Here is a 20504-nt window from a genome sequence, read left to right as displayed (position 1 = left end):
TCCCACTCCGGACCATCAGAAAATTGTCTCTGACATCATCACTAAACTAATCAAATCTGGAGAACTCCCATCTACTGTCACCAACCTCTTAGTTCCCTAACCCCACACTGCTCATTTCTACCTCCTACCCAAGATCCACAAACCTGACTATCCAGGTAGGCCTGCTGTCTCTGCCTGCTCCTGCCCCACTGAACACGTTCCACGTACCTCGAAACCATTTTATCTCCCTTGGTTCAGTCCCTACCCACCTACATCGACAACACTTCACATGCTCTTGATCTCCTCAATAACTTTCAATCCCCTGGCTCTAATCACCTTATTTTCACCATGGATGTCCAGTCCCTATAGACTTCTATCCCTCATCAAGAAGGCCTTAAAGTTTCCCCCACACCTTGTGCTCTAGGCCCTAGCTATGCCTGGCCTTTCATTGTCTGCATAGAACAGTCCATGTTCCAAGCCTTCCCTGGTAATACTCCCCACTTCTTCCAGCACCATTAGTGCTACTACATGCACTCATGCTGAGCCTGTCAATTTCAACAACTTTGCCTCCTACCTTCACCCTGCCCTTAAATTCACTTGGTCCATTCCTGACACTTCCCTCCCCTTTTTTGATCTCTCTGTAACTATCTCTGGAGACAAACTGTCCACCGGTATCTTTTATAAACCTACCGATTCCCATGGTTATCTCGACTACCCCTCTGCCCACCCTGTCTCCAGTAAAAATGCTATTCCTTTTAATCAGTTCCTTCATCTCAACCGCATCTGTTTCCAGGATGAGGCCTTTCTTTCTAAGATATCAGAAAATATCTTGCCCTGCTCATCTTCTTTAACCTTTCCCCCCTCACCTTAAACCTATGCCCTCTGATATTTGAAATTTCCCCTTTGAGTAAAAGGCATTATCTACCCTGTCCATGCCTGCATGATTTCATATACTTCTACTTCTGAAATATTTATAAGTCTTATTTCAGTCCCATAGGGCTGACCCTTGGCCTGCAAACACAGATTCTCTGCATTCACCTTGTTGGGCTCTATATGGTTAGGATAACAGGGGCTTAGGGAATTAACATAGAACAGTACAGTCCTCTGGCCCGTAGTTAGTGTGGCCCAGCAGCAGAGCAACTAGCATAACGCTTTGCAGTGCCAGTGATCAGAGCTTAATTTCCGCCATTGTCTGTCGGGAGTTCATATGTTCTCCCTATGACCGGGTGTGCCTCCTCTGGCCACTACGGTTTCCTCCCACATTCCAAAGACATATGTGATAGTAAGTTGTGGGCATGCTATGTGTGTGCTGGTGGAAGTGTAGTAACACTTGTGGGTTGCCCCCAGCAAATCTTCAGATTGTTTTGGTCGTTGACACAATGACATATTTCACTGAATAAATAAATCTAATCTTTAGTACCAAGCTAATTACGCCACTCTTCGCACTTTCATATGCCTACCCAAGAGCCTCTTAAACAGCTCTGACATATTTGCCTCCTCTACTACCCCTGGCAGCATGTTCCGAGCAATGTAAGAAAAAACTTGCCTGCTCACCTTCTGTGCTTAGCCCCTCGTAATTTAAATGCATGCCCCCTAGCATCTGCAATTTCAGCCCTAGGACTATCTATGCCCCTCATAACCTGACAAACTTTTGTCAGATCTTCCTTCAGCTTCTGCCACTCCAAAGGAAGCTATTTAAGTTAGTCCAGTCTCTCCTTGTAGCACACACTTTTAATCCAGGCAGCATCCCGATACTCTCTCCAAAGCCTCCATAGCCTTCCTACGATGGGGAAGTCAGAGTGCAATACCGCAGGTGCAGCCTAGCCAGAGTTTTATAAATCTACAGCGCAATTTCCTGACTCTTGAACTTGATGCGTGACTCATAAGGGCAAGCAATTCCGTACACCCCCCTCACCGCCTTGGCAACCTGTGCAGTCACTTTCAAGGAGCCGCCTGTCATTACTTGTTTAACTATCTTCTTCTTTATTTCAGAATGATCACGGAGGCTTGAGAAGTCTGGTGAATAAGTGGACAACATTCCTGAAGGCACGGTTAATCTGCTCGGTCCCAGGCAATGAAGGGATTGACACTCATTTCAATGAGCTTAGTAAGTGGTGTTAGTCTTTATTATCACTGTACTCTCTTCTTCATTCAGTAAAGCCAATGATAGCAGTAAGTAACCGTGTCGATTACGCAAATTCACCACCTCCATCCTCATTCACTGTCTTGCACATGAGGTCCAGAGGAATGAGAGCTTCAAGTCCTAGGTGTGAACATCACCAATGGCCTGTCCTGGTCCAACCATGTTGATGTCGTGGCCAAGAGAGCCCAACAACACCTCTACTTCTTCAGCCATGATCAAATTGCAGAGCAGACTTGAAGGGCTGAATGGCCTAGTTTTTTTCCAACGTCATATGGTCTATGGGAGGATACAGAAATTTGGTTTGGCTCTGTTGACCTTCACTGTAAGTTTATTGATGCACTACAGAAAGCATTCTAGTTAGACACATAATGACTTGGTATGGCATCTGCTCTGCATGTCAATACAATAAACCGCAGAGAATTGAGGACTCAGCTCAGTACTTCACAGGAACCAACCTCCTTTCATGGACTCTGTCTGCACTTCTCACTGTCTCAGTAAATCAGCGAGCATAATCAAAGAGCCCACCCACCCTGGACACTGTCTCTTCTTCCTTCTCCCGTCCAGCAGAAGGACGTACCACCAGGCCCAAGGACAGCTTTCGGGCCATTGTTATCAGACTCTTGTACAATGAGTTGGACTCGTGACTTCACAATCTATCTCATTATGATCATGCGTTTTATCATTTACCTGCTCTGCACTTTTTCTCGTAGATTTTACACTTTATTCTGCATTGTTATTGTTTTACCTCATTCTAGTTCAATACACTGTGTATTCAATATACTCAATACAGTCCCTCTCCCTTTCCCCATCCCAGTTTCACTCTGCCTCCTCCTCCAGCTACCTATCACCTCTCTCATGATTCTGCCTTCTTCTACTACACAGTGCTTTCCCCTTTACATTCCTTCTTCACCTTTCCTCCCTATCCCCCCTGCTTCCCCTCCCCCACCCCTTGATCTTTCCTCTGATTGGTTTTTCACCTTGCACCTGCCAACTTTCTCCTTTCCACCCTCCCACCTTCCTTATAGGGCCCCTGCCCCTCCCCCTTCATTCCTGATGGGGTCTCGGCCCGAGACGTTGACTGCTCATTTCCACGGATGCTGCCCGACCTGCTGAGTTCCTCCAGCGTGTTGTACGAACAGCTCATCTCCCTTTGCTGAGAAGAGGAGAGCGTGGCAAGAGATCTCTGCGGTCCTGCAGCTGTGAGTTTCTCCTACAAAGGGTGCTTCCCTGCCGTCTACCAAGTCATCGCACTAGCCTCCTGCTCAACTAACTCCACCTGGTGGCTGTAGAGTGGTGCTCATCAGTCAGGAGGCATAATGGATGTGATGCTTGCTGCATGAGTAATCCAAGAAAAGTGTAAGAAGATGAGAAAATAGGGACAAGAGTAGACAACTGGCCCCTCAAGCCCAACCCGTCAGTCAATATAATCATGGCTGATCTACGGCAAGCCTCATAGAACATAGCATGGTACAGTACAGGCTCTTTGGCCACTTGATGTTTTAACCTACTCCAAGATCAATCTAACACTTCCCTCCCACACAGCCCTGCACTTTTCTTTCATTCATGTGACTATCTACAAGTCTCCTAAATGTCACGAATGTATCTGCACTACCACCACCCCTGGCAGTGAGGTTCACGCATTCACTGACCTCTGACATCTCCTTTATACTTTCACCCAATCACCTTAAGATTATGCCCTCCGATATTAGCCATTTCCACCCTGGGAAAAAAGGGCAGGCTGTCTGCTCTATCAATCCCTGTAATCAAGTCCATCAAGTCACCTCTCATCCTCCTTCTCTCCAAAGATAAAAGCCCTAGCTTGCTCAACATAAGACATGCGCTCTAGTCCAGGCAGCATGCTGGTAAATCTCCTCCACACCCTCTCTAAACCTTCCAAATCCTTCCAGTAATAAGGTGACCAAGAACTGAACATAATACTCAAAGTCTGCTTTAATAGGACTTTATAGAGCTGCAAAATTACCTCACAGTATTTGAACTCTAATCCCCGACTAATGAAAGGAAGCCCACCATTGGCTTCTCTACGTCAGTACTGGAGGTCCACAACACTCATTCACCATGTTCTTCTAAGATTTATCTCCTCCACTTTAAATGCTACTAATGATTTAGCTTCCACGATTCTCCAGAATAGAGAATTGGGGTTCATCGTCTCTGAAAAAAAAATTCTCCACACCTCCGTTTTAAATGACTGGCCATTCTCTTGTAAATATATCCCTTTGTTTGAGATTTTGAATGTTTACCCTGTCATTTCCCTAGCTGTTACATGTTTCAGTAGCACCATGGTCAACTTTTCTAAACCCCGTAGGAACATGGACCCAAACCTGTTTGGCTTCACTTAATTGGACAACTTCACATCCCAGAAATTAGTCTGGATGAATTTCTTTCAGACTGCCTCAAATGCTATCATATTCTAGGCATATAAGATAAGAGGAGACATAGATAGAGTGGACAGCCAGTGTCTTTTTCCCAGGGTAGCAATGCTAAACTGGAGAAAAGTATGGGGGGTGGGGGGGGACATCTTTGAATTAGCGAGTGAGAGAGTGGCATCATTGCAGAGCAAGAGCCATTTGAAAAGGATAGGTCTCCTTGGGAGTGAGTTTTATTTGAGCCAATAAAATGAAGCAAGCTGTAAGTCGATGGGCTATTGCTTGAGAAGGCCTGTGTTCGAGTGGTCAGGCTTTGGTTCAACAGGCAAACACAATATTGGACAGCTGGGAAATGACACTGGAGAGGTAGTAATGGCAGGTAAACTTAAGACATATTTTGCGTAAGTCTTCACTGTGGAAGATGGTATCAGTATGCCAGGTTTTTGGGAGCGCCAGGGGGCAAAAGTGATGTAGTTGCTATTACTAAGGAGAAGGTGCTTGGGAAGCTGAAAGCTTGGGAAGAAAAGGGGGCCTTGTCTAGTTGGCTGCCAGTGACTAGTGAAGTTCTGCCGTGGTCGGTGTTGGGACCACTTCTCTTCACGTTGCATGTCAATGATTTGGATGACGGAATTTGTGACATTATGGCCAAGTTTACGAATGATACAAAGGTAGGTGGAAAGGCAAGTAGTGTTGAAAGCAGGGAGTCTGCTGTTGAACTTGGACAGGTTGGGATAGTGGGAAAAAAAGTGGCAGATGGAATATAGTGTAAGGAAGTTGATGCTCATGCACTTTGGTGGAAGCAACTTACTTCATTTGAACTCAAACCTGTCCCCAACCACTTTGCTCTGCCAATTGTTGTGAAATTGAAGGCTCCTTCTTTTTATGTCCACATTGTTAAAAACACTGGGGCCAGCATAGATCACCCAGATCCTCGGGCCAGTACTCGCATAGGTTAATGGCTGCACATTTCTGGAAACATTCAACCATAAAAAGATCTGATTCTGAGATCTTCAGTTCTTCCAAAATCATACCTTCTGGAAAAGGTTAATGAAGCTAGGGCTTTTCTCTTTGGAATGAGGAAGCATGAGAGGTGACCTGGTTGAGGTATACAGGATGATAAGAGGCATAGATTGAGTGGAAAGCTGGGGACTTTTTCCCAAGGCAGAAATGGCATAATGAACGACCTAATTTTAAGGTGCTTGGAGGAATGTCAGAGGAAACTTTTCTCTTCACACTGTGAGTGGTGGGTGTTGGGAACGCATTGTCAGGGGTCATGATAGGGACATTTAAGAGACTCAGAGACAGACACATGGATGAAAGAAAAATGGAGGGTTATGTGGGAAGGAAGGGTTAGATTAAAAGATTGGCACAATATTATGGGCCAAAAGGCTTTACTCTTCGATGCTCTATGTTCTGGGGGAGAGAAGTCCATATTTTTATGTTCCTTTGTGCTTAACAAGTGCTTCCTAAGATCTTTCCAGAAGGACCTGGCACTGAAGCAAGGACAAGCTCTCACCCTGTGTGTGGCTGCACACAGGAATCTAGTTGGTGGTCAGAATTCCACTGAGGAATTCCACTTAAGATTCGCAGCACCAGGTTCAAGAACAGTTACTACCTCTCAGCCATCAGGCTCTTGAATGAACGGGAATAACTACACTCACTCGGCCCATCCACTGAGATGTTCTCACAACCAATGATCTCGCTTTAAGGACTCTTTATCTCATGCTCTGGTTATTTATTGCAATTTATTTATTTTTGCATTTACACATGTTCGGCACAGCATTGTGTGCTGAAGGGCCTGCATTGTGCTGTAGGTTTTCTATGTTCTATGCACAGTTTCTTATCTCTATGCTCTGGATGATCCTTCATTGATCCTGTTATAGTTACTATTCTATAGAGCTGCTGAGTATATCCATCGGAAAATGAATATATGGTGATGTATATGTACCTTGATAATAACATTTACCTTGAACTTCAATTGCTGGAGTTAATAAATGGGATTGTCATGGAGACTAGATCCTGGACTACATTCAGATTTGAGAGTTAGGGGGCAGAAGTTTAAGGGAAACCATATAACCATATAACAATCACAGCACGGAAACAGGCCATCTCGGCCCTCCTAGTCCGTGCCGAACTCTTAATCTCACCTAGTCCCACCTACCCGCACTCAGCCCATAACCCTCTACTCCTTTCCTGTCCATATACCTATCAAACACGAGGGGGTATTTCTTTACTCAGAGAGTGATAGCTGTGTGGAATGAGCTTCCTGTAGAAATAGTAGAGGCCAGTTCAGTTGTGTCATTTAAGGTAAAATTGGATAGGTATATGGACAGGAAAGGAGTGGAGGGTTATGGGCTGAGTGCGGGTAGGTGGGACTAGGTGAGATTAAGAGTTCGGCACGGACTAGGAGGGCCGAGATGGCCTGTTTCCGTGCTGTGATTGTTATATGGTTATATGATCAAAGAATGAGGCCACCTCCAAGCTTGTCACAAACCGATTATCATTTATTTAATGCTCTGTTTGATCTGTCAACAGGGGATGTTTTCTTCCTGCAAACAAGAGATCGCAGGAACCCTCTAGTCTACACTGTCTTCAGCACCTCAAGGTGAGAACATCTGAAGTCAATGCTTAGTGACGAGGTTTTGTACCAGCTCCAAGAGGGAATGGTAAACTCATTTCAATAACGTGGTGGATTATCTTTTACCGTCACTGATATGGCTTGCTTCATCTATAATAACCATTGTGAGCTACTGGCTGTGATATTAAGAAAGTTCAGATTTAAATTCATTTATTTATCACTTGTTGTACATCAAAACATCCTCATGTGAAATGTATGATTTTCATTATAACCCAACACAACCTGAGGATCTGCTGGAGGAAATCTCGTGTTGCCGCACGTTCTGGCAGCAATACAGCATGCCCATGTACCAGTTAGTAGGTTAATTGGTCATTGTAACTTGTCCTGTGGTTAGGTGAGGGTTAAATTAGTGGGTTGCTAGGCAGCATGGCTCATTGGGCAGGAAGGGCCTGTTCTGCACTGTATCTCTAAATAATAAAAAAATAAATATCAACACGAGCCAAAACACCCAGATCTTTCAGGAAGTGGCATTACCTGCATCTAAAGGACCATTTTGTTCAAATCAGCATCCCACTCTGAGAAAGTTAATGAATAAATTGATAATAAATTGATTATTAATTTATTGAGATGAATTGATTAATCCTCTGAAAAGTATGAAATACTAACACATTTCTTTGTGAGCTAATGGGCAAGTATATTTCAGGAGAGAACAGAAAAAATGCGTATTAGGATGTGTAGTAATCATTTGTAGTGTTGTTACTAATTGATAGACTGCATCTTAGGGTGGAGGGTAGGTCATGGTTATTAGGTCAGATACCAGACACTGAGAGGAGGGGACACAATGATTGATGCACACACCAGGTACTGAGGATGGGGACACAATGATTGATGCACACAGGAGATAATCAGGGTCGGTACCCATGATCATCGTGCACAGTAGATTCTGAGGGTAGGGACATAATGATTGATGCACATACAGGATACTGAAGGTGGGGACACATTGATCGATGCACATGCTGGGAAAGGAAGGTGGGGTACGCATACAGTAACACACCAGGGATAAACCTTGTAATTGGTAAATAGACCAGGGTATGGAAGTGAACTGCATTACCAATGCAGATGTGCAGGGATTCGGAACATCTGTAGCACAGCTGTGCAGTGGTGGCAACCCACAGATTCTAGTCTGCTGGTTTCCCAGCACGACCAGCCATTTAATGCGTCATGTTGTTTCTTTCAGCAATGTGTTCAAAGGCTCCGCCGTGTGCGTGTACAGCATGAATGACATCCGCAGAGCTTTCCTGGGGCCCTTTGCACACAAGGAGGGCCCAAACTATCAGTGGGCCCCCTATCAGGGAAAGGTGCCTTACCCCCGACCAGGAATGGTGAGTGGATTAATGTAACCATAACCATAACTTGGTGATCAGAATCAGAATCAGACTTCAATCACCAAGTACCTGTGCACATACAAGGAATTTACTTCCGGCAGATGTTGCCTCTCGGCTCATAACAATAATAATGATAAATATAAATGAAAATATAGATGATACATACAGGTAGTGCAATCCAAGTAATAGTTAGCCGACAGTTAACTGGCAGTTAACTGTTCAGCAAAGTGACCGCAGTAGAGAAAAAACATCTCCAGTGCCCATTAGTCTTAGTCTGGAGGGATCTGAAGAGCCTGCCAGACAGAAGCAGTTCAAACAGTCCGTGCGCAGGATGGGCATCACTATGCTATTATACCCTACAACCTTTATACATTGCCTATACTAATGAGGGATTAATTCTGCAATATTTTGAGTGTAAATAAGGTACCAGGTAACCATTCGGCCCATTGACTTATAGGAGCTCTCTGAAAGAATTACTCAATGGAGCAAACTCCTCCTCTTTCCCTCGATATCCCATTGTTCCATCGCATTGTAACATATGGCTCAAGTGGATGCCGGCCTGTATCAGCCAGGGAACTGAGTATAGAAGTAGGGAGGTTATGTTGGAGATAAGCCCTCACTCAGAGTACTAAGTTCAGTTTTGCTCACCTTGCCATGGGAAAGATGCTATTAAGCCAGAAAGAGTGTAGGAAAGATTTATGAGGATATTCCTAAGACTGGAGGGACTGAGTAAAAGGGAGAGGTTAGGACAAGTTTCCTTGGAGTGGAGCAGACTCTAGGCAGTGACCTCATAGAGTGTAGAAAATCCTGAGGGTCACACGTCAGTCTTTTTCCCTGGGTTGGGGACTCGAAGAACTAGAGGATAGTGAGAAGAGGGCAATTTAATAGGAACTTGAGTGACAACTTGTTTTACACAGGCGGTGGCTCCTACATGGAACGAGCTGCTAGAGGAAATAGCTGAGGCAGATACATTAACACTGGACAGATACATGGATAGGAAAAGTTAGAAAGATGAGCACCAAGCGCAGGCAAGTGGGACAAGTTTAGATAACAGCCATATAGGCATGGACCAGTTAAGCCTTAGGGCCTGTTTCCATGCAGTAAGTCTCATCGTCTCTGTGATTGTAAGCTTCTTTCTGAATGTTGGATGTCACTCATACGGGCAAGTGGAGTGTGCTTCCTCATTCTCCTAATTTGTTTCTTGGGGAGTCGAGATGAAGCACACAAAACAGAATTGTTCAGTTTTAGAATCAAACAGCACTACAGCACAGAAACAGGCGCTTCGCCCCATCTAGCCCCTACAGAGCTGTTATTCTACCTAGTCCCATTGATCCACTCCATTCCTCTCCCACCCGTGTACTTATCTAAACCTCTCTTAAATGTTGCAATCAAACCAGCATGCACCACTTCCACTGACAGCTCAATCCGGTCTTGCACCACCCTCTGACTGTAGAGGTTCTTCCTCAGATTTCCCTGTAATATTTCACCTGTCACCCTAAATATTAGGTTATGAAATTTATTTTAAAAATTCTTGTAATGCTTCTAAGGCCTGTTAAGTAACTGCACAAGACCTAATACATATATAAAACATATCTAGAATTAACTATCCAATAGAGTTTGCCCTTCATCTATCCAAATACATTAGCAAACACTGAAGTAATGATAAATCACAACTATAACTAGAAGTGGTTTTCACTGATTGAGTTTGCTAGTGTTCCCTGTATCTAAGATGGGGACAGTTCTCATGGCAGCTTGTAATGTTTCTCTCTTCCCCCCCCAGTGTCCAAGCAAAACCTTTGGAGGCTTCCAGTCCACCAAGGAGTTCCCTGACGATGTGGTGTTGTTTGCCCGTAACCATCCCCTAATGTACAATCCGATTTACCCCATCAACCACCGGCCAATCCTCACCAAGACCAACGTTGACTACAGTTTCATGCAGATCGTGGTGGACAGAGTGGATGCAGGAGATGGTCGCTACGACGTCATGTTTATCGGCACAGGTACTTTTTTTCTGAAAGTGCCTCCTGACTTCTTTAGTGCACTGAGTGCAGTCAAGACACTGGTGCCTCCCCTCATTAGAAGCAGGAGTCGGTCTTTAGGCCGCTCGATCCTGTTCCGGCTTTCATCAAAGACGATGGCTGGACGTCCACTTCAGGGCCTTTTTTCCTGCACTGCCCCCTTGTGTCTTGATTAATAAAAAATTACCTCAGAACCAGAATCAGGTTTATTGTGCCTGACATACAGTAAGTCATGAAATTTATGGAGGGGAGTAAACACTCCTCCCCTATGATTAGTTACTGCCTACACCACTGGCATTTAGGACAACAATGATGGTCTCCAGGTCCTGTGCTACCTGCCAGTGTTGTACATGGTTCGTACATTCCAAAAACAAATGTGGGCAATACTCATCATGCCACTGCTCGCCATGCAAATCCTGAGAGAAGCCTCAGGAATACCATCACACACAGATGTCGGATTCTTCATTGTTCTTCCTATAACTGCTTTTTTTGTTGTTAGCCCTGAGCTGAACCCCCGTACCTGGAGGACCAATGGACCACACTTAGTCTGACCTTTACCCTTTGACCTGTTTGGCATGTCAAAGCACATGGGCCTGACTCCAGCCAACATAGCTTTCCGGGTCATTGAGGCACGCAAGCCTCCAAATCCTACAAGGTTGTGGTCCCCTTGGATGCCTCTCCTACGGAGGGGACTGTTTATTCCCCCACTATAACTATTGGGTAATTGCTAAGTTCCTCCAGCACTTTTTATGTGTTGCTCAAAAATGACAGCATCTGCAGAATCTTTTGTGTAGGCATGAAATGTTTTGTGGCAGCAGTACAATGTAGGCATAACAAATGACTATAAGTTATAATAAACAAACAAATAAACAGTGCAAAAGTGGTAAAGCAAGGTATGTTCATGAGTTTATGGACCATTTATAAATGGAGGGGAAGAAGCGTGGCCCAGTGGTTAAGGTGTTGGACTAGCAATCTGAAGGTCATGAGTTCGAGCCCCAGCCAGGGCAGCGTATTGTGTCCTTACCACACTGTTCCAGTCCACCCAGCTGATAATGGGTACCGGCAAAATGCTGGGGGTTAACCTTGCAGTAGACTGGCATCCTGTCTGGGGGGGGGGGAGTCTCGTACTCTCAGTCGCTTCACACCACGGAAACCGGCATAAGCACCGGCTTGCTGAGCCTATAACTTAACTTCAGGCTACTGTACCTCCTCCTCAATAAGAAGAAGGCATGACCTAGATGGTGAAGGTCCTTAATGATGGAGTCTGCCTTCTTATTTAGGTACATAAAACAGTGATGGGTGGAGATGAGGTGGATGGTCAATTTTTCTCCCAGCACAAAGGGGTATAGATTTTAGAGGAGGGTGATAAAATTAAAAGGGGACCTGGAAGGCAAGTTTTTTATAGAGTGGTATGTGGGACAAGCTGTAGAGAGAGGTTCACTTACAATATTTAAAAAGCATTTGGACAGGCACATGGATAGGAAGGTTAGAGTGATATCAACCAAATGCAGGGAAGTGGCACTAGCTAGGATAGACATCTTGTTCAGCAGTGATGAGTTGAGCCAAAAGGCCCGCTTTGTGGCTGTGTAACTCTTTAAGTCTATGACTTTCTTATCCAGCAATCTATTGGCTTGATAGAGGTGTACAAGCTGATAAGAGGGATAGATAGAGTAGATAGCCAGAAACATTTTCCCCGGGTGGAAATGGCTAATACAAGGGGCATAATTTTAAATAAGAGAAAATATGCAGATGCTGGAAATTTGAGCAACACACACAGAATACTGTTTCGGCCCAAAACGTCGACTGTATTTTTTTCTGTAGACCCCGCCTGGCCTGCTGAGTTCCTCCAGCATTTTGTGTGTGTTGCATAATTTTAAGCTAATTGGAGTAAAGTACAGAGGCAATGCCAGAGGTAAGTATTTTACCCAGAGTGGTGGATGTATGAATGCCCTGCCAAGAGTGATGGTAGAGGCAGATACGTCAGGAGTAATTAAGAAACTCTTCAATAGACACATGGATGATATTTAAATGGAGGGCTATATGGGTGGAAAAGGTTAGATTGATCTTAAAAGTTAAAAGGTTGGCACAACATTGTGGGCTGAAGGGCCTGGACTGTACAGGAATGCTCTACGTTCTATCTAAGTGAATGAACGTGAGGAGTCCAGGGAAGAGAATTCCAAAGGATTATTTCCATTCTTTATGGATGACTCATTATTCTGTAGCTTTAAGCCCTTGGTTCGAGGGACTTCAGCTTGTGGAAACAGTGCCCCTGTGTCTATTGAACCTGTGTCAGAGCTGCTCTTTTCCTTTGAACTTACAGATATCGGGACAGTGTTGAAAGTGATCTCCGTGCCGAAAGAAAGCTGGCAGAACATGGAAGAGTTAGTCCTCGAAGAAATGCAAGTTTTCAAGGTGAGTTGGACAAGGATGGAAACAGAACTTTTCTTCCCCCCCCCCCCCCATCGAACCATTGAATGACGGAATTCACCAGGAGGCCATTCAGCCCATCACTTGCGATATTTCTGACCTTTACAAACACTAAGATCATTTATCAGTTTTGACAGTCAGTGGTGCTGCTTAACCAGCTAGCAAAGCAAAATCTTTACAGCATTGATATGCATGAGACTTTATGTAAGTCCTGCCACATTGTCATTTTTGTCCTTAAAATTTAGCACTACACAGGTTGTTATTAAATTCCCAATAGTAATATACTTGATGTTTACATAAGGGCTGTCTATGCACCCAAAGAAGGTTTGCACACAGGATCTGACTTCTCAACAGCTAACTGGAATTTCTATCCACCTTTCTACACAACTGGATTGTTCGAACTATTGGGGTTTACTTTAGGGAGAAGTTCAGAAATTATTGGTTTTGGCATCAGAAGATGGACTGACTCCTGATGCGTAATAAAGATTTTAAAAAAAGATTAGCTTTACTTGCCACGTGTACATCATAACGTACAGCAAACTGCGCCATTGGTGTCAAATTATATCTGCGAGGATTGCGCTAAGCAGCTCACAAGTGACACCGTACTTCTGGTACCAGCGTAGCCTATCACAACTTCACTAACCCTAACCATGTATCTTAAGATGTGGGAGGAAATCAGAGCACTGGTAGGAAACTCACGTGGTCACGGGGGAACAACCTTAGAGAGCGGCGGGAAACAAACCCAAATCTTATACTAAAAGCATTTTGCTACCGTGCTGCCCAATAGAGTGGGCAGGGAGCAGTAAAGCCATCGCTCCAAAATGCATCTCATTCAAAACGTTTCACAGGGTCATTGTGTTACTGCTGAAGAACTGGCTGAACTTGAACTGAAAAGAGAAGATTCTGGAAGAACTCAGCATCTGTTAACTAAACATTTCAGATCATGGACCTCGCCTCAGAACTGGCAAAGGGTCCATTGACATGAAATGTTAATTGGTTTCCCTTCCCACAGAGGTGGCTTTGACTGGCTGAGTTCTTCCAGTCTTTCTGTTTTGTTTTGTTTCTGGTTCCAGCATCTGCAGTTTTATTTGTTTCCCATCCACTGATTGAACTGGTCTCCTTTATTTCAGGACTCCGCGCCGATCACTAATATGGAGCTCTCGTCAAAAAGGGTGAGTACAACATCTTACCAAACTTCGTGTTTTCAGATCTGGACTTTGTCATCACATTTCTGATCCTCTGAGGTTACAGTGTGTGTTCTGGGAAGCCATTTTGTCTGGCTTGAAAGAGGCAGAGAACCACAGAGACTGATGTTTGCCAAAATAGGCGATCTGTCCCAGTGGTCTCCCAGTTTAATTCTACTTCCCATTCCCATTCGGTCATTTTGGTCCATGGCCTCCTCTTTTGCCATGATGAGGCCACTCGGGCTAGAGGAGCAACACCTCATATTCCATCTAGTTAGCCTCCAACCTAATGGTATGAACATTGATTTCCCCTTCTGGTAATTTTCGTTCCCTCCCCCTTCTCTCTTCTTCTGTTCCCCTCTCTGGCCTCTTGCATCTTTACCTCTTCTCCTCACCTCCCTCTGGTGCCCTCCTTCCCTTTCTCCCATGGCGCACTCTGCTCTCCTGTCAGATTCCTTCTCCTTAAGCCCTTTATCTCTTCCACCTGTCACCTCCCAGCTTCTAACATCATTCCCCCTCCCCCACCTTCCCACTTATCTGGCCTCACCGATCTATCTCCTTCCATATTCGGTTACTTACTCTCCCTCCACCTTATTCTGACTTCTTTTTCCTTCGTACCCAGTCTGCTGAAGGGCCTTGGCCCAAAATGGCGACTGTTTATTCCCCTCTGTAGATGCTGCCTGATCTGCTAGGTTTCTCCAGCATTTGTGTGTATTGCTGTAGATTCCCAGCATCTGCAGAATCTGTTGTGTTGATTCACCCTGAGAATGCCTTCCTGTTTGGTGCCAGGTCAATGACAGCATTGTTTACATGGGCACATTAACTGCTTAGGCCAAGAGGGCTTAGGATTGAGTCCTGGGAAATGAGATGGACTGGTCAGGGTAGACATTGGGACCAGGCCAAGACATTTCACCAAGGGAATTTCCAAGGATTTTTCTCTTGCCTTTTCCATGTGGGACAACCTGGAAGCAGGTTTAGATGGATTTAGGATTTATAAAGTTACTGTAAAGGGCGTTAGGGGTTGGCAAGGAATTGGGGAAGTGAATGAATTTTCAGAATCAGGTTTAATATCATCGGCGTGCGTCACGAAATTTGTTAACCTTGCAGCAGTAGTACAATGCAATACATAATAGAAAATGAGCTGTGAATTACAGTAAGTATATGTACAGTATATAATAGTTAAATTAAGCAGCAGTGCAAAAAAAAAGAGGAAATTTTTTAAAAAAAGTGAGGTAGTTTTCATGGGTTCAATGTCCATTCAGAAACCATATGGCAGAGGGGAAGAGGTTGGTCCTGAATCGCTGAGTGTGTACCTTCAGGCTCCTGTACCTTCTTCCTGATGGTAGCAATGGGTATGACCTAGGTGATGGGGGTCCTTAATGATGGATGCCATCTTTTTGAGACATCTATCCTAGATACTACAGAGGCTAGTGCTCATCTTACAACTTTCTCCGGCATATTTCAACCCTGTGCATGTGCACCCCTCCCCAATGCCACTCGGTGATGCAGCCAGTTAGAATGCTCTACACGATACTTCTGTAGCAACTGGCGAGCGTTTTTCAAAGTGATCTTTTAATTACTAACTCTGGATTGCATTTTGACAGTTTACTGTGGTAAAAATGTGAATGCAATACTTAAAAGAGAATCTAACATGCTGTATGTTGAAAAGATTAAGTGGCATGAAGCATGGAAATTCTATCAATGGGTAAAATTTGAATCTATAATATTGAAAGAGAAGACAGTGGTTTGTACATTAATCGTGTGGTCCCATCTGTTGGGCACCCTAAGCCCAACTATTAATGTGCAGCTGTGAATACTGAAGACAAATTGCTCAAGGTTTTGCTCGTTAATTTGACTAATGAGTTTGTAAGCAGCTTCTTGTTATGTTCCATTATTACGGGGGATTTTTACAGGAACAAACCAGAATTTAAACAGTAAGTGGAATGCAAGCCCACACTACAAGAAGATTAGGACCGAATGCTTGGAAGTCCTGTTGGTTTCACTGCTGGTGGATGAGTGGGGGGATGGGTTTTCCCTTGCTATTTATGCGTTGTTAATTCTGTGACTCGAACCTTTGTTGAAGTTCTGAATACTTTGAAAATGGCAGTGTTTGAAACTTCCTGTCCTTTGTAAATTGGAGGAGTGTGCTTACTGGCTTTTTGTGGGTACTTCGTTCACTCGTTTTGTGCCATGTTGTATGATGTGTGTGATCATGGTCTTTTGACCATGATTGTACGTGGCAGATTTTTCTACAGAAGTGCTTTGCCATTGCTTTCTTCTGGTCAGCGTCTTCTTTAAAAGACGGGTCACCCCAGCCATTATCAATACTTTTGTCATGCCTAATGCCAGTGGTTGCATAACCAGGTTTTATCAGACGACCATCCACCACTTGCTCCTATGTGTTCACGTGACCCTGACTGGGGAGGCTCAGCAGGTGCTACACCTTGCCCAAGAGCGACCTGCAGATTAGTAAAGGAAAGGCCTTACACCTCCACCCTGTTGTTATGTGTTATTTGTTACAAATGCATACAAAATGCTGGAGGAACTCAGCAAGTTGGGCAGCAGCTATGTAAAGGGACCTTCATCAGGACTCAAGAGGGGATATCTTGTACAATATTGCTACCATAAAACAACAAATCTTACAACATATGTCTCTGATGGTGAACTTGATTGTGATCTATTCACAAGATTCTACAGATCCGGGAAATTCAGAGTAACATACCCAAATTGCTGGAGGAGCTCAGCAGGTTGAGCACCATCGATGCAAAGTAATAAAGAGTTGATGTTTTAGACCTTGTCGACTCTTTACTTCATTCCGTAGATGCTGCCTGACCTGCTGAGTTCCTCCAGCATTTAATGTGCATTACTCTAGATTTCCAGCATCTGCAGAGTCTCTTGTATTTAGAGTTTTTATTGTTGCTGTCTCAGCATTGATTCTGGTTCACCATTGCATCTTTGTGTCCCTTCCTGCTTGAAGAGCAATACATCTGGTTTCCATTCTTCAGCTCCCTTCCCCATACCTGAAAATTCTTCCCTCTAGATACCTGTACTTAACTGAGCTTCTTTTTGAACTCTGCAGTTGGATCTGCCTCCTCTGTTATCCCCGTAAGGCTTTCCAGACCTGAACACTCACTGAGCCACCATACTCCCCCTTTGTGTCACTCATGGTTCTTTTACCATTCACTTTAGTTTTGCTTCTCCTGATATCGGCCTCTCCACCAATGGAAAATTTCTCTTAACTTACTCTCTCTTTGGGTAATGAACCCGGCCAGGTGACCCACCTCTCAGTGGGTGAGCAGTTAAGGATCAGTGATGATAACTCCTTAAGTTCTAAGATACAGTATTATGCAAATGTCTTAGACATATATATCTATCTCTAGGGTGCCCAAAACTTTTCCAGCAGTACGGTATTTGTCAATGTGGAGCAGAGAGCGAGTTTGTAAATCTGGCGAGAGTGAAGGATATTGGGAATGGTGAGAGTGGAGCGCCACAAGGCATTGGTGTTAAGTCATCAAACTTAGCTAGATGCAGTTTGTCTTCAACAAATCCCCTCTGGCTTTGTCTAACCAAACAAAACTTGCCCAGGTGACTACTAATTTTCAGGAAGGTCTCGGCCTGAAACATGAACTGTTCACTCTTTTCCATAGATATTGCCTGACCTGCCGCATTCCTCCAGCATTGTGTGTGTGTGTGTGTTCCAGCTTCTGCAGGTTTTCTCATGTTTGTGACACTACTAATTCTCTGCTTGCTTTCCGTTTTGAAAGCTTTTCCCACCACTGATCCCTGGTTACCAGATAACCACGATTACCTGGTTACCGTGCTTCCATTTTTGTAACGTGAAATTTTCCCATTTTCAGCCTCTATCGACAGGTACTTGGAAATTACAGACTGAACCTTTCCACTTTTTTCTTTTCCTTCTCTTGTCAATCCCCAATGCACCCTGCTCTCCTGCACCATCCATTCATCTCAATGCAAGGCTCAAGACTTTTGGCGCCAAAATCTTGGCCCAAAACTTTGACTGTTTATTCCCCAAGTTCCTCCAGCATTTTGTGTGTGCTGCGCAAAGAATTGGGCACCCTTGGAATTGTTGCAGGCTGTCTGCATAAAATCTGATATTTCCCAGGATCGGAATAATTGTACAGGATAACCGAAAGTCAACAGCAGCTGATGGTCCTTTGAAAGCACTGCAGTGATAGTTTGATCCACTGGTGTTCTCTTTCCATGAGAACGTTATGAGAGGATCCGAACTGTGGGTATTTGTAACCCCCATCGCTAATCTTTACAGATGTCTCTCTTTGTTGTTTTGTCTTTAAACAGCAACAGCTGTACATTGGCTCCGATTCAGCAATCTCCCAGCTGCCTCTGCAACGCTGCAGCATCTATGGAAAGGCGTGTGCTGAGTGCTGCCTGGCCCGAGATCCCTACTGTGCCTGGGACGGAAATGCATGCACCAGATACCTGTCAAACACCAAGAGGTAACTAAAGTACAATCAGTAACCACTGCAAATTCCCAGTAGGTGGCGCTGCATCTGTGAGAGAAGAAAAGGTGTCAATGCTTCAGGTCAAAGGCCCTTTGTGAGGCAGGGAAGGTTAAGGTGTAGGGATGGTGGGGGGGGGGGGTTTAAAGATTAATTTAATATGTCACATATACATAGGAACAAACAGTGAAAAGTGTGATTTGTGACAATGACCAACACAGTCTGAGCATGTGCTAGAAGCCAGCTTGTTAGAACTGGCATGTTTCTGGTGCCAACATAACATGCCCATCACTTAGTAAGTGAATGCCTTTTGGAATGTGGGGGGAAACTGGAGCACCCAGAGGAAGCCCACACAGTCACGGGGAGAACTTACAGACAGTGGCAGGACGAATCCTGATCGCTGACACTTAAAGCACTTTGCTAACCATCACACTACCATGCCACCCCAGTTTTTCAGAGGGAACCCTTCAGATCAAAGACCCTTCTTCAAAAAAGGGTCAAGCGTTAGGCATGTTGGGGATAAGGGACGTATCTGATAGGGTAAAACTGGGGTAACTATGAATTGAATTGACTTTATTTCTTAAGTCCTTCACATACACGAGGAATAAAAATCCATGTTATGTCTACTTCTGAAAGTGCAATGTGTAATCATAGTAATTTATAACTAGAACAGTCAATGCAGTATAGAGTATACTCAAGTCAGCGTGAGTTTATCAGTCTGATGGCCTGGTGGTCCTGGCTTTTATGCTGCGGTACCATTTCCCGGATGGTAGCAGCTGGAATAGATTGTGGATGGGGTGACTTGGGTCCCCAATGATCTTACGGGCCCCTTTCATACACCTGTCCTTGTAAATGTCCTGAACCACGGGAAGTTTACAACTACAGATGTGCTGGGCTGTCCACACCACTCTCTGCAGAGTCCTACGATTAAGGGAGGTACCCCTCCCATACCGGGCAGTGATGCAGCCAGTCAGGATGCTCTCAATTCTGCCCCTGTAGAAAATTCTTAGGATTTGGGGGCCCATACCAAACTTCCTCAACCACCTGAGGTGAAAAAGGCGCTGTTGTGCTTTTCTCACCACATAGCTGGTGTGTACAGACCACGAGGAACTTGAAGCCGTTTACCCTCTCAACCCCAGATCCCTTGATGTCATTAGGGGGTTAGCCTGTCTCCATTCCTCTTTTAAGCCACAACCAGCTGCTTTGTCTTTGCAACTTTGAGGGAGAGGTTGTTTTCTTGTGTCAGAGAGATGACTTCTTCCCTGTAGGCCACCTCATTATTGTTTGAGATAAGGCCAATCAGTGTAGTGTCGCCAGCAAATTTAATTAGCAGGCTCTCGACCACTGATGTGTCCTAGTTGTCAATGTGTTAGGGAAATATGGAAATATGGAGAACAAGCTGTTGTCTATGCAGTAGGCTTCTCCCCCCCACCCCACCCAACGCATCTGATGAATCCAAAGGAATGGCAGAGACTGATACAGTTTGGCACCAGCAGCATAGGACTGCCTTTGGGACTCCAGCTCCAGATTTTTCCTCATAGTTCACTCCCCAAGCCTTCCCCATCAGTGGGTATAAGCGCAAAGCAGTGGAGATTTGAGATCAGAGGTTTCCTTCTCAAGCCTGGCTGACAGGCCCCATCTGCCCAAAGCAACTGGTTTTAAGATGCCAGTAACTGTCCAGTGCCCCTTCGCCTCTCAGTAGAAACAGTTCCACTAGACTTAGTAGCTAAGCCACACGTGAAGGCCAGGAGCTGGACTTGGTTGTCAGGGGCTATTTGAGACACACACCATCGGGAGCATTTAATAGGTAGTGGAAGCTTCCACCCCTGGTTATAAAAACTTTAAGGAACAGTAGGCTGACCACGAGGGCGGGGTTATCTGGTCAGTAGAGTGAGAACAATGGCAAAGTAATGCAGGAAATGTCTGGC

General features: G+C 44.6%; 1 protein-coding gene across 6 annotated transcripts in view; it reads left to right on the top strand.

The window, feature by feature from the left end:
- Positions 1-20504, top strand: part of sema3b (sema domain, immunoglobulin domain (Ig), short basic domain, secreted, (semaphorin) 3B) — a 229612-nt gene that overhangs the window by 196742 nt on the left and 12366 nt on the right. For all 6 annotated transcript variants that reach the window (XM_059944009.1, XM_059944014.1, XM_059944011.1 and 3 more), the window contains exons 9-15: positions 1972-2086; positions 7042-7111; positions 8322-8466; positions 10250-10469; positions 12808-12899; positions 14045-14086; positions 18416-18573. In XM_059944009.1, the coding sequence (XP_059799992.1) occupies positions 1972-2086; positions 7042-7111; positions 8322-8466; positions 10250-10469; positions 12808-12899; positions 14045-14086; positions 18416-18573 (842 nt within the window). The remainder of the gene's footprint in view (positions 1-1971; positions 2087-7041; positions 7112-8321; positions 8467-10249; positions 10470-12807; positions 12900-14044; positions 14087-18415; positions 18574-20504) is intronic.

Source organism: Hypanus sabinus, chromosome 19, assembly GCF_030144855.1.
Source record: "Hypanus sabinus isolate sHypSab1 chromosome 19, sHypSab1.hap1, whole genome shotgun sequence".
NCBI classification, from domain to species: Eukaryota; Metazoa; Chordata; class Chondrichthyes; order Myliobatiformes; family Dasyatidae; genus Hypanus; species Hypanus sabinus.
This window is presented reverse-complemented; position numbering and strand designations above follow the sequence as displayed.